We start from the raw sequence: 14,728 nt of genomic DNA, 5'->3' as shown, positions 1-14,728 counted from the left end.
ATTATTTAGGTCTAATATTAATCCCGAAGGTAGATGTAGAGGTAGCGTGCCGACCGCGATCACATCGACTTTGGAACCGTTTCCCACGCGCATCGTCACCTCGTCCTTTGCCAGTGCCCGCTTATTCCGTAGTCCCTGTTTCGAGTTGCAAATATTAGCAACAGAACCAGTATCAAATACCCAGGTGCTACTGCGAGCTCTAGTAAGGTACACATCAATAACATGTATATCACATATACCTTTGTTCACCTTGCCATCCTTCTTATCCGCCAAATACTTGGGGCAGTTGTGCTTCCAGTGACCAGTCTGCTTGTAGTAGAAGCACTCAGTTTCAGGCTTAGGTCCAGACTTGGGTTTCTTCTCTTGAGAAGCAACTTGCTTGCTGTTCTTCTTGAAGTTCCCCTTCTTGTTCCCTTTGCCCTTTTTCTTGAAACTAGTGGTCTTGTTGACCATCAACACTTGATGCTCCTTTTTGATTTCTACCTCCGCAGCTTTCAGCATTGCGAAGAGCTCGGGAATAGTCTTATTCATCCCTTGCATATTATAGTTCATCACGAAGCTCTTGTAGCTTGGTGGCAGTGATTGGAGAATTCTGTCAATGACGCAATCTTCTGGAAGATTAACTCCCATTTGAATCAAGTGATTATTATACCCAGACATTTTGAGTATATGCTCACTGACAGAACTGTTCTCCTCCATCTTGCAGCTATAGAACTTATTGGAGACTTCATATCTCTCAATCCGGGCATTTGCTTGAAATATTAACTTCAACTCCTGGAACATCTCATATGCTCCATGACGTTCAAAACGTCGTTGAAGTCCCGATTCTAAGCCGTAAAGCATGGCACACTGAACTATCGAGTAGTCATCAGCTTTGCTCTGCCAGACGTTCATAACATCTGGTGTTGCTCCAGCAGCAGGCCTGGCACCCAGCGGTGCTTCCAGGACGTAATTCTTCTGTGCAGCAATGAGGATAATCCTCAAGTTACGGACCCAGTCCGTGTAATTGCTACCATCATCTTTCAACTTTGCTTTCTCAAGGAACGCATTAAAATTCAACGGAACAACAGCACGAGCCATCTATCTACAATCAACATAAACAAGCAAGATACTATCAGGTACTAAGTTCATGATAAGTTTAAGTTCAATTAATCAAATTACTTAAGAACTCCCACTTAGATAGACATCCCTCTAATCTTCTAAGTGATTACGTGATCCAAATCAACTAAACCATAACCGATCATCACGTGAGATGGAGTAGTTTTCAATGGTGAACATCGTTATGTTGATCATATCTACTATATGATTCACGCTCGACCTTTCGGTCTCCGTGTTCCGAGGCCATATCTGCATATGCTAGGCTCGTCAAGTTTAACCTGAGTATTCTGCGTGTGCAAAACTGGCTTGCACCCGTTGTAGATGGACGTAGAGATTATCACACCCGATCATCACGTGGTGTCTGGGCACGACGAACTTTGGCAACGGTGCATACTCAGGGAGAACACTTCTTGATAATTTAGTGAGAGATCATCTTATAATGCTACCGTCAATCAAAGCAAGATAAGATGCATAAATAAGTGATATGATATGGCCATCATCATCTTGTGCCTGTGATCTCCATCTCCGAAGCACCGTCATGATCACCATCGTCACCAGCGCGACACCTTGATCTCCATCGTAGCATCGTTGTCGTCTCGCCAATCTTATGCTTTCACGACTATCACTACCGCTTAGTATAAAGTAAAGCATTACATCGCGATTGCATTGCATACAATAAAGCGACAACCATATGGCTCCTGCCAGTTGCCGATAACTCGGTTACAAAACATGATCATCTCATACAATAAAATTCAGCATCATGCTGACCATATCACATCACAACATGCCCTGCAAAAACAAGTTAGACGTCCTCTACTTTGTTGTTGCAAGTTTTACGTGGCTGCTACGGGCTTAAGCAAGAACCAATCTCACCTACGCATCAAAACCACAACGATAGTTTGTCAAATAGACTCCGTTTTAACCTTCGCAAAGACCGGGCGTAGCCACACTTGGTTCAACTAAAGTTGGAGAGACTGTCGCCAAGCCACCTATGTGCAAAGCACGTCGGGAGAACCGGTCTCGCGTAAGCGTACGCGTAATGTCGGTCCGGGTCGTCTCGTCCAACAATACCGCCGAACCAAAGTATGACATGCTGGTAGGCAGTATGACTTATATCGCCCACAACTCACTTGTGTTCTACTCGTGCATATAACATCAAACCATAAAACCTAGGCTCGGATGCCACTGTTGGGGAACGTAGTAATTTCAAAATTTCCTACGCACACGCAAGATCATGGTGATGCACAGCAACGAGAGGGGAGAGTTTTGTCTACGTACCCACGCAGACCGACTGCGGAAGCGTTGACACAACGTAGAGGAAGTAGTCGTACGTCTTCCCGATCCGACCGATCCAAGCACCGTTACTCCGGCACCTCCGAGTTCTTAGCACACGTACAGCTCGATGACGATCCCTGGGCTCTGATCCAGCAAAGCGTCGGGGAGGAGTTCCGTCAGCACGATGGCTTGGTGACGATCTTGATATTCTACCGTCGCAGGGCTTCGCCTAAGCACTGCTACAATATAATCGAGGTGGAATATGGTGGCAGGGGGCACCACACACGGCTAAGGAACGATCTCAATGATCAACTTGTGTGTCTAGAGGTGCCCCCTGCCTCCGTATATAAAGGAGCCAAGGGGGAGGGGGCCGGCCGGCCAGGAGGAGGGCGCAGGAGGAGTCCTACTCCCTCGGGAGTAGGACCCCCCCCAATCCTAGTTGGAATAGGATCCTGAGGGGGAAAGAGAGAGAGGGGGCCGGCCACCTCTCCTAGTCCTAATAGGACTAGGGGAGGGGGAGGCGCAGCCCACCTTGGGCTGCCCCTTTCTCCTTTCCACTAAAGCCCACTAAGGCCCATATGGTTCCCGGGGGGTTCCGGTAACCTCCCGGTACTCCGGTAAAATCCCGATTTCACCCGGAACACTTCCGATATCCAAACATAGGCTTCCAATATATCAATCTTTATGTCTCGACCATTTCGAGACTCCTCGTCATCCGTGATCACATCCGGACTCCGAACTAACTTCGTACATCAAAATGCATAAACTCATAATAAAGTCATCGTAACGTTAAGCTGTGCGCGGACCCTACGGTTCGAATAATGCAGACATGACTGAGACAACATCTCCGTCAATAACCAATAGCGGAACCTGGATGCCCATATTGGCTCCTACATATTCTACGAAGATCCTTTATCGGTCAGACGCATAACAACATACGTTTTCCTTTTGTCATCGTATGTTACTTTCCGAGATCGATCGTCGGTATCCAATACTAGTCAATCTCGTTACCGGCAAGTCTCTTTACTCGTCCCGTAATACATCATCCCGCAACTAACTCATTAGTTGCAATGCTTGCAAGGCTTATGTGATGTGCATTACCGAGAGGGCCCAGAGATACCTCTCGACAATCGGAGTGACAAATCCTAATCTCGAAATACGCCAACCCAACATGTACCTTTGGAGACACCTGTAGAGCTCCTTTATAATCACCCAGTTACGTTGTGACGTTTGGTAGCACACAAAGTGTTCCTCCGGCAAACGGGAGTTGCATAATCATAATCTCATAGTCATAGGAACATGTATAAGTCATGAAGAAAGCAATAGCAACATACTAAACGATCGGGTGCTAAGCTAATGGAATGAGTCATGTCAATCAGATCATTCAACTAATGATGTGACCTCGTTAATCAAATAACAACACTTTGTTCATGGTTAGGAAACATAACCATCTTTGATTAACGAGCTAGTCAAGTAGAGGCATACTAGTGACACTAAGTTTGTCTATGTATTCACACATGTATTATGTTTCCGGTTAATACAATTCTAGCATGAATAATAAACATTTATCATGATATAAGGAAATAAATAATAACTTTATTATTGCCTCTAGGGCATATTTCCTTCACAAACATAGGCTTCCAATATATCAATCTTTATGTCTCGACCATTTCGAGACTCCTCGTCATGTCCGTGATCACATCCGGGACTCTGAACAACCTTCGGTACATCAAAACGCATAAACTCATAATATAACTGTCATCGAAACCTTAAGCGTGCGGACCCTACGGGTTCGAGAACAATGTAGACATGACCGAGACATGTCTCCGGTCAATAACCAATAGCGGGACCTGGATGCCCATATTGGTTCCTACATATTCTACGAAGATCTTTTATCGGTCAGACCGCATAACAACATACGTTGTTCCCTTTGTCATCGGTATGTTACTTGCCCGAGATTCGATCGTTGGTATCCAATACCTAGTTCAATCTCATTACCGGCAAGTCTCTTTACTCGTTCCGTAATACATCATCCCGCAACTAACTCATTAGTTCCAATACTTGCAAGGCTTAAGTGATGTGCATTATCGAGAGGGCCCAGAGATACCTCTCAGACGATCGGAGTGACAAATCCCAATCTCGAAATACGCCAACCCAACATGTACCTTTGGAGACACTGTAGAGCACCTTTATAATCACCCAGTTACGTTGTGACATTTGGTAGCACACAAAGTGTTCCTCCGGCACACGGGAGTTGCATAATCTCATAGTCATAGGAATATGTATAAGTCATGAAGAAAGCAATAGAAACATACTAAACGATCGGGTGCTAAGCTAATGAAATGGGTCATGTCAATCAGATCATTCAACTAATGATGTGATCTCGTTAATCAAATGACAACTCTTTGTCCATGGTTAGGAAACATAACCATCTTTGATTAATGAGCTAGTCAAGTAGAGGCATACTAGTGACACTCTTTTTGTCTATGTATTCACACATGTATTATGTTTCCGGTTAATACAATTCTAGCATGAATAATAAAATTTTATCATGATATAAGGAAATAAATAATAACTTTATTATTGCCTCTAGGGCATATTTCCTTCATGTCTAGTGAGCTTCGTGGACTCAATTCCCTCGACCTCCCCCTCAAAGTTGGCCGACACCCTTCTCTATCTGCTAAGCTAGAACTAGAGCTAGATCTAGCACCAACAATCGTTCACACCCAACTCAACACGACGTTACAATATAGATATTCCACCCATCCCTCCTTCATCTCGCTCTTCATCTGTTTCATTTGTTAGTCATGTTTCCTCTAGCTAATCCATTGCACAACTGTCCTGGATTTTTTGGTATTATCCGGTAAGTGTTAACTAATCTCTCTTTTGGTTCTTCATTGTTGAGTGATTCTCGTAATGTTATGTCATTTTCTCAATCGCAATGCTCTCCCATTTTGGCAAGCATGAATAGGGCATTTGATTTGCAGTCAGTTCCGTCCTGAAATCCAAAATAACCTTGGGCTTGCAATAATGGTGACCACATCCATCGAAGTTCTTCCATCGAACAAAAAGAGGAACAAGGACACTAGTTTCCTAACAACCTCTCCGGTCCTTCTGGCCACAACGACTGCAGGTTGATCCTCTCTTTTGCATGTCCTCATCCGCATCATCATTGACTCCTCCTCATTCGCCACCAACAACTTCCAAATGGACTCGTGTTCTTGTCCAACAATTACCACTCCGCCAAAGACAACCCAATTGCCATTCACCCCACGCTGGTGGATCTTCCTCAATGAGGTCTTCTAGAGCAACACCTGCCACCTCTTGATTAACACGATGACCAGTCAAAAAAAACATTGGCAAATCTCGCCAAAAAAAAAAACAAAAAAACACGATGACCAGTCAATTCCTCCAGGAAGAGCTCCCGCTGCCCCCTACTAGTACATCACCACAACCACTCTCGATGGCTTCTTTGCATCTAGATACATCCATTTCTGTGACAAGTAATTCCAAATGGAGGGAGTATTTTTGGATTGACTCGGAAGTCGAAAAGCATGATAGCCAATACTCCGTACGCGCACGCACCCTCGCTGCGCTCCACCGAGGCAATGTGGTGACCGGCCGGGTGACCGTTCTCGTCGAGCACCGTCACCTCCACCCACTCCTCTTTTGTGTCGCCGGATGACTGCTCGTGCTCTCCTTTGTACTTGATCGACCTCTTCCAGCTGGGCTCACCTACCACTTCCGTCCAGTGGGGGCACTAGCATAGGATGAGCCAATTCCCATTCTGCCTTCCTTCAATCTTTCAATCCACCATAGCTCCTACCAAAATAAGAAAGCTACTAGCACACAACCACCAAGTTGTTTGTTACATGATAGCCTATGAAGGATTTCTTTTAATTTGTTATATTGAAAGTTTGGTATTTATCCTTGCCACTAGTACACATAAAAGGACTCCATGCGAAAGGTTGCATTTATTAAACTTGTATTCTTTTTTCTTTCAGTTTTTCCAAAACGGGTCAAAATGATCGACATGACTATTCTTCACAAGGGGTTGAATTTATCAAAAATCTAAGTGGTTCTCCCATATAATGATTAATTGTGTACCTAAAAAATATTTTTTGCTAATTTTCATGACTGGGCTATCACACACTTGCAGTTCAATTTTGAATTACTTTCGGAAAAACTGCCATGAAGTTATCTCATGTGCGAAAGTAGCTAGAAAACTAGAAAATATATGAAACTCATAAATTGTGCATTAAATATGGTCCACTTACTATGATAATTGGAGTGGTGCCATTTTGCACCCTGATTTTTGTACTTGCTTCACACAAAAAAACATTTTTGACACTTAGAAAATGAAAATTGAATTTATTTTGTACCAAAACGTAGGAAACTCTATTTGGCAACATTGTTTGTAGTGTCAACATGCACCTATGTGTCTAATTTGGGAACATGATAATAACCTATGCAATGAATATGACCATCATCTTGGTCATTTGAGACTACATTACTATTTGGCATGCCAAAAAGTGTAATTAATATGTCCTAAAATGAAAAAGTTCTCAACATGGAAGTTTTCCATCTTGTAAAAATGAACAACTTCGATTTTTGGACCATCTTCATCTGAGGTCATATGCAACCTCTACAGTCAAAACCATGCAGTTTAGCAAATACCCCTTTTGCCGAGTGTGACACTCGATAAAGACCCCCTTTTACCGAGTGTAGCACTCGGCAAAGCCCTGTTTGTCGAGCTTTGTTGTTTTACCGAGTGTTTTGTCCACGACACTCGGCAAAGTACCTGTTTGCCGAGTTTCGCGTTTTTGCCGAGTTAGGTACTCGGCAAAGATATTATCGCCGAGTGCATTATGTTGGGCACTCGGCAAAGAGCCTAACACTCAGCAAAGAGGAAAATTCCAGTAGTGATAGACAAATCTTAATTACCTGCATCTAGTAAAACTCGAGCTAATTCGCCTTGCTAAAATAGACAAAATATAATTTTTTTGTTTTCATGATTCTGTTAGGATTTAGTGCTTGTTTAAAACTGAATCCATGCTTTTGCAAATATGGACCTATAATTCATATATAAATATATTGATCACTGACCGTGAAGTAGGAATTGCAGATCTGCAGCAATCAGTTCCCAAATGATGGACCCAAGGATAATCTCTGAAGACAGACAAAAAGATCACCACCAGATTACAGAGTCAAGACCTCCCTGAAAGTAATCATAGAGCGAGAACCTTGAACACGGTCACGATCAACAAGAGATGTCGTTCGCAATATCTGTAGAGCAAACTTCCTCTCGTTGATGTTGTCACAGTTGTCACCTATCACAGACAGCCACGTCCCGACATGTACAGATTGGTCGGGCTGACGCCACCGGCCAGGACCAGGGATCCAACCAGCAAACACTCACAGATGAAGACAGGAGAAGAGACACCGTAAGTGCCAGCAACACTACCAACACCACACTGGTGAACAACGACAAACCAATCAATCCAACAACTATGCCTCAACGGATTACTTGTATTTTTGTATATTGGTTATGAGAGCTCTGATAGCATATATTGGCTCTAACAGAATACCTACATTTCTTACTCTTCTAAGGCAACTCACAAAATTTTCCACTGTAAATTTGAGTAAATCTCCGAAGGATGATCTCCGAGGGATGAAACACTTTTAAAATGATTTTCCTTTCAGTGTAAAATGAATCGAACATCCCCCTGCCGTTAAAATTGCTGCAGCAAGAACTAGATATAGCTATTGTAACGTGGTGAGAAGTGAGCCAGACCTGTTTTAGCAGCACTTGGCCCCCCTAATACATATTTTCTGGCTCCGCCACTGGTGAGAAGTGAGCCAGACCATGGCAAACAGGTAAAGCATGGTTGTGCCTTCATGAAGCATTGGTTAGCAGCTGATTGAAATAATAAGAGATAGTTGCAAACTATGCAACAGAAAATGGTGTCATCAGGAAGCACAAAAAAGATATTCATGGATTTTCAAGTTGCAATACGAGTCTTTTCTAGAATAATACTACTACTACAAGAGAACTGCTAATATAAACACATCTAATTCTCACTTTGGTGGAGATCTTACTGTCCATAAGACCTAACTAACCGGATCCAACAGATGCATGAAGAAAACTGAATTATAATTTATAACAGAACAGTTCATTGAGAAGTTGACAATGGTGCAACATGCAAGCATTTAAATGAACCAGTACTCCAGTAGACAGCAGTGCTCAAGGTCTCCTACAAGTCGGGTGCAGCTTGCAAGTCAGCAAGGAGGAACATCTATCCTATTTTCATTGTTAGCTACAACAAACTGTAGAAACCGGGAGCACACTGATTTGCTATTAAGAAGACCACTACATAAAAGGTAAGAACAATTCTTCATTTCCAGAAACAGGGATATGACCTTATAGATTGCTAAAGTTTCAGTAAGAAGAACCACTAGATAATACTGTAAATAGAATAAAGTATGATAAACAAAAGCATATTCTTCAGCGAGAGAAAATAGAGTCATGACTCATGAGGCGGATCACTTGGAAAATATTACAAAAGAAGAGCAAGATTGATTTTCTAATTTAAGCATCAACACAAGCAGTAGCCACTTCGGCCCAGAAGGATATCAAAACAAGCATAGATTTCATGCAACCACATAACAATCTGAGCTTCTGATCACAACTTTATATACATAGGCAAGGATTAAAACAAACAAGGAGGTTCATTCTTCATCCAGTTCATAGATAATCAGCTAATGAAGATACGACGGCTACATCCATTAAGAAGCACCATCTCACTCAACAACCATCAGAAAGCTAGGGTCTAGTTCTTCTCTCGAATTGTATTTCCACCACAAGATACAATTAAAGTGCGGTGACGCGGTCTATCATGGACGGGGGCAGGTGCATTAAAGTGCACTGGATACCAATGCAGATTATCATGGACGGGGGCAGGTGCATTAAAGTGCGGTGACGCGGTCTCCCGCCACCCGATGTACCTCGGTGGCTTGTCGGAGCCCAACGTGAAGACGTAGCAGCCAATTTGACCTTTAGGTAGCAGATCTACTTGCGTGTGCCTCTCGTGGCTCCTCCGGTAGAGCAGCAACCGGTACTCGCCAGTGGGACGGTGTGGGTACATCCCTAGGACATCCACGTCCTGTGATTTTCCAACGAGTCTATGCTGACGAGTGGCAAGGTTAGAGATGTAGAAGCAGGTGCCAGTCATGCAACAATGGGAGAGGATGACCAGGCCGTCGCAAGAGGCAACTACACGGAGCGTCCTGTCAAGCTTGGCGACGGTGTGGAGCTCGTCCGCGGCCTGGTGGTTGAAAGCAACGATGTCTTGTTGGTGGAATGTGTTGGGGTACTCGGCGCGGGAGTAAATGGGGAGGGACGGCTGGTGGTTGTGGTGAGCAAGGAGAAACTGGCGGGGGGACGTGACGCTGCGCCAGGCGCGGCAGACGGCGCGACAGCGGAAGAGAGAGATCTGGGGTCGAGGCGGATGAGAATCTCCCAGGCAAGGATCTCCTCCGGGAGGCCGTGGAGGGGCATTGCTCTTGGTGCCCTTGCAGCCTTCGCCATGGCCGCCGATTTGGAACGAGAGGGGTTGTGGTTGTGGTTGTTGGCGATCAACTCTTCGCGAAACAACTGAGCATATCAATGGACTCGGGCTGGGTTTAGTCCTGGTCTGTTTGCAAGTAGAAATTACTACATTACATACCGATCCGTCCGGCCCTGGTCCGTTTACAACTCGGACTTAGGCTTGGTCTTTTTTTCTTCCTTTTTTGCATGGTGGACTCGGTTTTGAGTACGATGTAAACCTTTTCTTTATTAATATATACTCCGTATATATAAACCTTTTTTTTGCGATGGCCGTATATATAAACCTTGACTGGACGTACTCCAGTTTTGTTATGGATCGTTTTCATTAGATTACAAAAAATCTTTATCACCATGTCAATTTTTTTTCTTTACCACTGGTCTATTGTACTTGAGTTAGAAAGCCAAACTATATTGTGCCAGATCGTCATTCATCAAAATAAAATAAACATGATTATTGGGACCGAAAGACATAACGTCACCACTACCAAATCCATGCAAGTTAACCTAGAGAATGATACAGTTTTTTTTTTGAGCATCAAACCAGCTACAACTTAAGTAACAATTCAGTATTGATACGACACGAAACAGGTAAAAGCCATTATTGCGGCACATACAATTCAGCAGCTAACACTTTGACATTTGTTTCCATCAGATAACAAAGCACAATCAGAAGCAAACCTCGGGAATATATCAATAGCAGAAAAATTGCTACAGCAAGATCGATCCCCCGGTCCATTCACCAAAAAACAACTCTACCTGATCTGCTGGATATGGATCGGTCCATTCACCAAGATCGCAGCATCATATAACAGTGCAAGTAAGTAATTCTGCATGAACTACACTTCCCCTAAGGCCTCTCGGCTTGGGTGATTCTGGAAATTAACCTGCTTCCAGTGAATCAGAACATTAGACAATGACATAGTGATGGCTTATGCAGGTTAGCCTAAACAGACAGGTATTTAAAACTTAACAACTGATGCATCCTGCAGAACCTGATTTGGTCATTGACATGCGACAATGGAAAATTTAAGCAGAAAAACTGACATGAATTGATGGTATCAAAGTTATTCACCAGACTATCAATTTACCAATATCAAATGAATTTCAAATCCCTTTAATTACATTACAAGTTTTGTTTCTTCAACTAATGTTCGGATCGTGCATCACATGAAGCACTAATCCTTTCAATGTGTTCCACCAAAAGCGAAATAGTAATAGATCATTCCAAACAATGTAATAGAAAGCTGGCGTGAGGATGGAAGCACAAAAATGCATTCATAGATTTTTAAAGCTCCAGTACCAGTCTGTTCTACAGGAACACTACAACTTCCTAGAACGAGGCATCTTAGCTAAAATGGTGAGCATCTTAGCTTCCATAAGAACAACCTAACCGGATGCAGTTGATTCAGAATGAAAAATGAATTATAACAGAACCTTTCATTGAGAAGTTGACTCTTATGCAACCATTTATGTTAACGAGTAGTGCTCCAAGGTGCTTTAAGAATTAAATGAAGCTTGCAAGTCAACAAAGAGGAGAATCATCCTGTTGTCATCGTCAGCTACAACGGAAGGTAGAAACAGAGAACATCAATTCTTCAGTTCAAGGAAGAGGGTAATGATGCATATAAATTGCTAACAACTGAGTACTAAGAAGACCACTAGATAGATAAATAAAATAAAGCAAAGTCAATTCCTCTGCTCAGAGACATGAGGCAGATTAGTTGGCAAATATTTGAAAAGCAGAGCAAAATGACCTGTCGATTTTAGCATCAACACAAGCAGTAGTCACTTCAGCCTGATTTCATGCAACTACACTTCTGGTGTCGGTGTGTGAGCTATGACTACAAGGTTGCAATTTGGTTTTGTCAAACATGATGATAATATTGCGCATGCATTGCGCGTACAAGGAGGAGTTCACCACTATTGGAAGTAGTTAGTTAGATGGGTCTTTTCAAAAAAAAAGTTAGTTAGATGGGTATCTTGTAATCTTTATCTTCTCTATCTCTAGCTTTTCTTTCTTTCCAAGATGTAATCTTCTAACCGACTTGTACGCGTATTTGGGCTCGCAACCCCGCTATATAACACGCAACACGTCTGCCAGGATAGGTAAGACGTTTTCCGCGAGTCGCACATGGTATCAGAGCAATCTTCTTCCACTAAACCCTAGCTATCCCATCTCCGTGCGCAGCCATGTCTTCCTCCACCTCCACTTCTGGTGTCAGTGTGTGAGCTATGACTACAAGGTTGCATTTTGGTTTCACTTCCGGCTGGCCTGTGAAATGCAATAACTAGGTATAAAGTAGAGAGAGCCTTTCTGTTGCTAGTATGGAATGTGAAGGAAGAGAGCCTGATAAATGCATCATCAAGGTACTCTAAAGTACAGGGAGCCTTTGTTGTTGCTAACGGCTACTGAAATAACACTAGTGAACTCTGTAATACTGAATCAATCATCTCCAGGATAGATACTACCAAGACCATAAGTGTGAGTTCAGTAGAGTTTACATAGTAGCAAGGGGAACTCCCAAGATGCAAATATCTTAACCCAACCGCGTTCTCCCGCTGACACTTAGTCCTGGAATTGTGGTCAAGTGCATTGTTTCTTGTAGTGGATATGGCCGGCGGCTCCGTGGGCTATCAGAAAGGGGGCGGCGAACCGCCAGGGCCCGGATGTCCGAACAGAGGCCCGCAGCAATCTTGGAGCAGGCAGCAGCAGCACAGGAGATAGAAGCTGCAAAAGAAGAAACATTCATTCAGAGTTTCACATGTATCCATTTAAACAAAAAGAGTTTCAGAGCTAAAAAATTAAACTACTAGTATATGCTTAATCTCTTGGAATTGTAGTTTTAGTTGGTCCTGAAAATTTTACATTTGATCGCCCAACCACTAATCATCTACCGAGTGAATAGACTGATTTTTTAGAAGGAAAAACAGTTGACATGCTAACTGAATGAATTGACGACCTCCATCACTTAGCCAGGAATTCAACTTACCATGATCCGAAGAATCCACCGAACCCAGGCCCCCAGGAACCCGGGTCAGGTCCACCAGGAAACCCAGGCCCGCCAGGTGGAACCGGACCCCACCCTCCTGGGCCCCATCCCGCAGGGCCTCCCCAACCCGGTCCTCCTCCAGGCCCATGCGAGTCCATTTCGCCAAGATAAACTGCTGCTGAAAGGTAAACTACAGCTTCCCAACTCAATCAGGAGCCCAGATTTGATGCAGCAGTAGGTGAAGAAGTATTTATAGAGGTAGGGTGAGAAGTAGTAGTTGTGCATGTACCTGCTGTTCAACAGCTCACCCACTGGTCTCTGTTACTTCCAACTACTGTTCTCTGTATGCTTACTGTTGCAGCATCACAAGAACGTTTTGAGCTCTCAAGATTGAGTTCAGTTCAAAACCACTTTTGTTTCATAGTATGATCCGATCAACACATATGCATAAATGTGGAGTACAACACCTGCCTCGCAAAAATAAACGTCCGAATCTACTGGACCCATCAAGAAACAACGAAAACAAGTCGTGTCCGGAACTTTTGTATGCAAAGCATCTGGAACTTTTATATGAAGACCCTGTTCGGATCCTCTCCACTCCCCAACTGCAGCTCCCGGAGCGGAGGGAGCGCCAGCACAATTGCAGAGAGCGGCTCGAACCAAGCTCCTCGCGCGGAGCGGAGTTACGAGACTGGAGAGCTTCCGAACAGGCAGGAAAAGCACAACTTAAGTTCTTAATAGCAACTGCGCTACACATTCTGTTTCTGTAGCAACAGCCAGAAATTCAACAAGAACAAATTACAAAAGGGTTGCAATGGTGAAGCATTGATGCCCAGGAGCATTACAAAAATGGATGAAACATTATACTCGTACTTTTTCTAATCCTGGCTGCAGCATACATCACTTCCACAGATCACCGGTAAGAAAATCTAATACCTGTTTCTTGCTTAGAACAGAACTGCAAAAGTAGCAAAGCCCAAAGGGAACACGAGGCATGGTGTACGCTCAAAGGTTCAACAGCAGAAGCGGAATTCAGACTCAGAATGGGTAAAAAATTGACCCAACGTTTTCTAATCCAAAAAAATAAGCACCAGACTCAATTGCTAAGTAGGTAATAGAAGGGAAGAACAAGTGGACACACAAACAAAAAACAGCATCAACGGGTGCAATTGATGGAGTATTAGTTTCATACCATGTTGTAATTAAGACAGCAACCAGTAGTTCCACTTCCACCACAGGTGATCCAACCTAGAATACATGTTCCTTGCTTACTCGAAACAAGTCAAGGCATATAAATTTTTTACAAAGCAGAAGACCAGAGAGAAAACTAATACAAATTTTTTACAAAGCAGAAGACCAGAAGCAGAAGACCAGTTGTTCCTCTGTTGCAGTAGCAGCCGGTAGTCGCCGGTAGGATCCTCACCGATTTGATGTCACGCGTGGCTGGGTTGCAAAGGGAGAGGCAGGTGCGAGAGCCACCAGCGTAGTCAAACTTGGAGAGGATGAGGAGGCCATCGCAGGAGGCCTCCACAACGAAGACCCCATCAAGCCAGGCGACGGTGTGGAGCTGGGCGGCCCGAGTGTCTATGGCGAGGATGTTACGGTACCCGTCGCCGTGGACGATGGGGAGGGCGGGCTGGCGGTGGCGGTGGGAGAGGAGGAAGCGGCGGGTGGAGGTGGCGCAGTGCCAGGCGCGGCTGAAGGCGTGGCAGAGGAGGAGGGATATGGGGTCGAGGCGGATGAGGATCTCCCATCC

At 43.9% G+C, this 14,728-nt stretch overlaps 1 protein-coding gene across 1 annotated transcript; it reads right to left on the bottom strand.

Moving 5' to 3' along the window:
- Positions 1-12,298: 12,298 nt before the first annotated feature.
- LOC125549190 lies at positions 12,299-13,167 on the bottom strand. The gene is made up of 2 exons (XM_048712659.1): positions 12,973-13,167; positions 12,299-12,710 (listed from the first exon to the last, which is right to left on the bottom strand). Exons 1-2 carry the CDS (start codon positions 13,118-13,120, stop codon positions 12,520-12,522), a joined length of 339 nt encoding a protein of 112 aa, XP_048568616.1. The 5' UTR covers positions 13,121-13,167; the 3' UTR covers positions 12,299-12,519.
- Positions 13,168-14,728: the final 1,561 nt, after the last annotated feature.

The sequence above is a fragment of the Triticum urartu genome, chromosome 3 (assembly GCF_003073215.2).
Source record: "Triticum urartu cultivar G1812 chromosome 3, Tu2.1, whole genome shotgun sequence".
Classification (NCBI taxonomy): Eukaryota; Viridiplantae; Streptophyta; class Magnoliopsida; order Poales; family Poaceae; genus Triticum; species Triticum urartu.
Note: the sequence above shows the minus strand (reverse complement) of the source record. Positions and strands in the feature narration are given on the sequence as shown.

Excerpts from the sequence above, each read along its gene's own strand:
- LOC125549190 (XM_048712659.1), bottom strand. The coding sequence starts at position 13,120 with ATGGGCCTGGAGGAGGACCGGGTTGGGGAGGCCCTGCGGGATGGGGCC. Across the intron at positions 12,711-12,972 it reads GGTGGATTCTTCGGATCATG|CTTCTATCTCCTGTGCTGCT; the intron begins GTAAGTTGAATT and ends CTTCTTTTGCAG.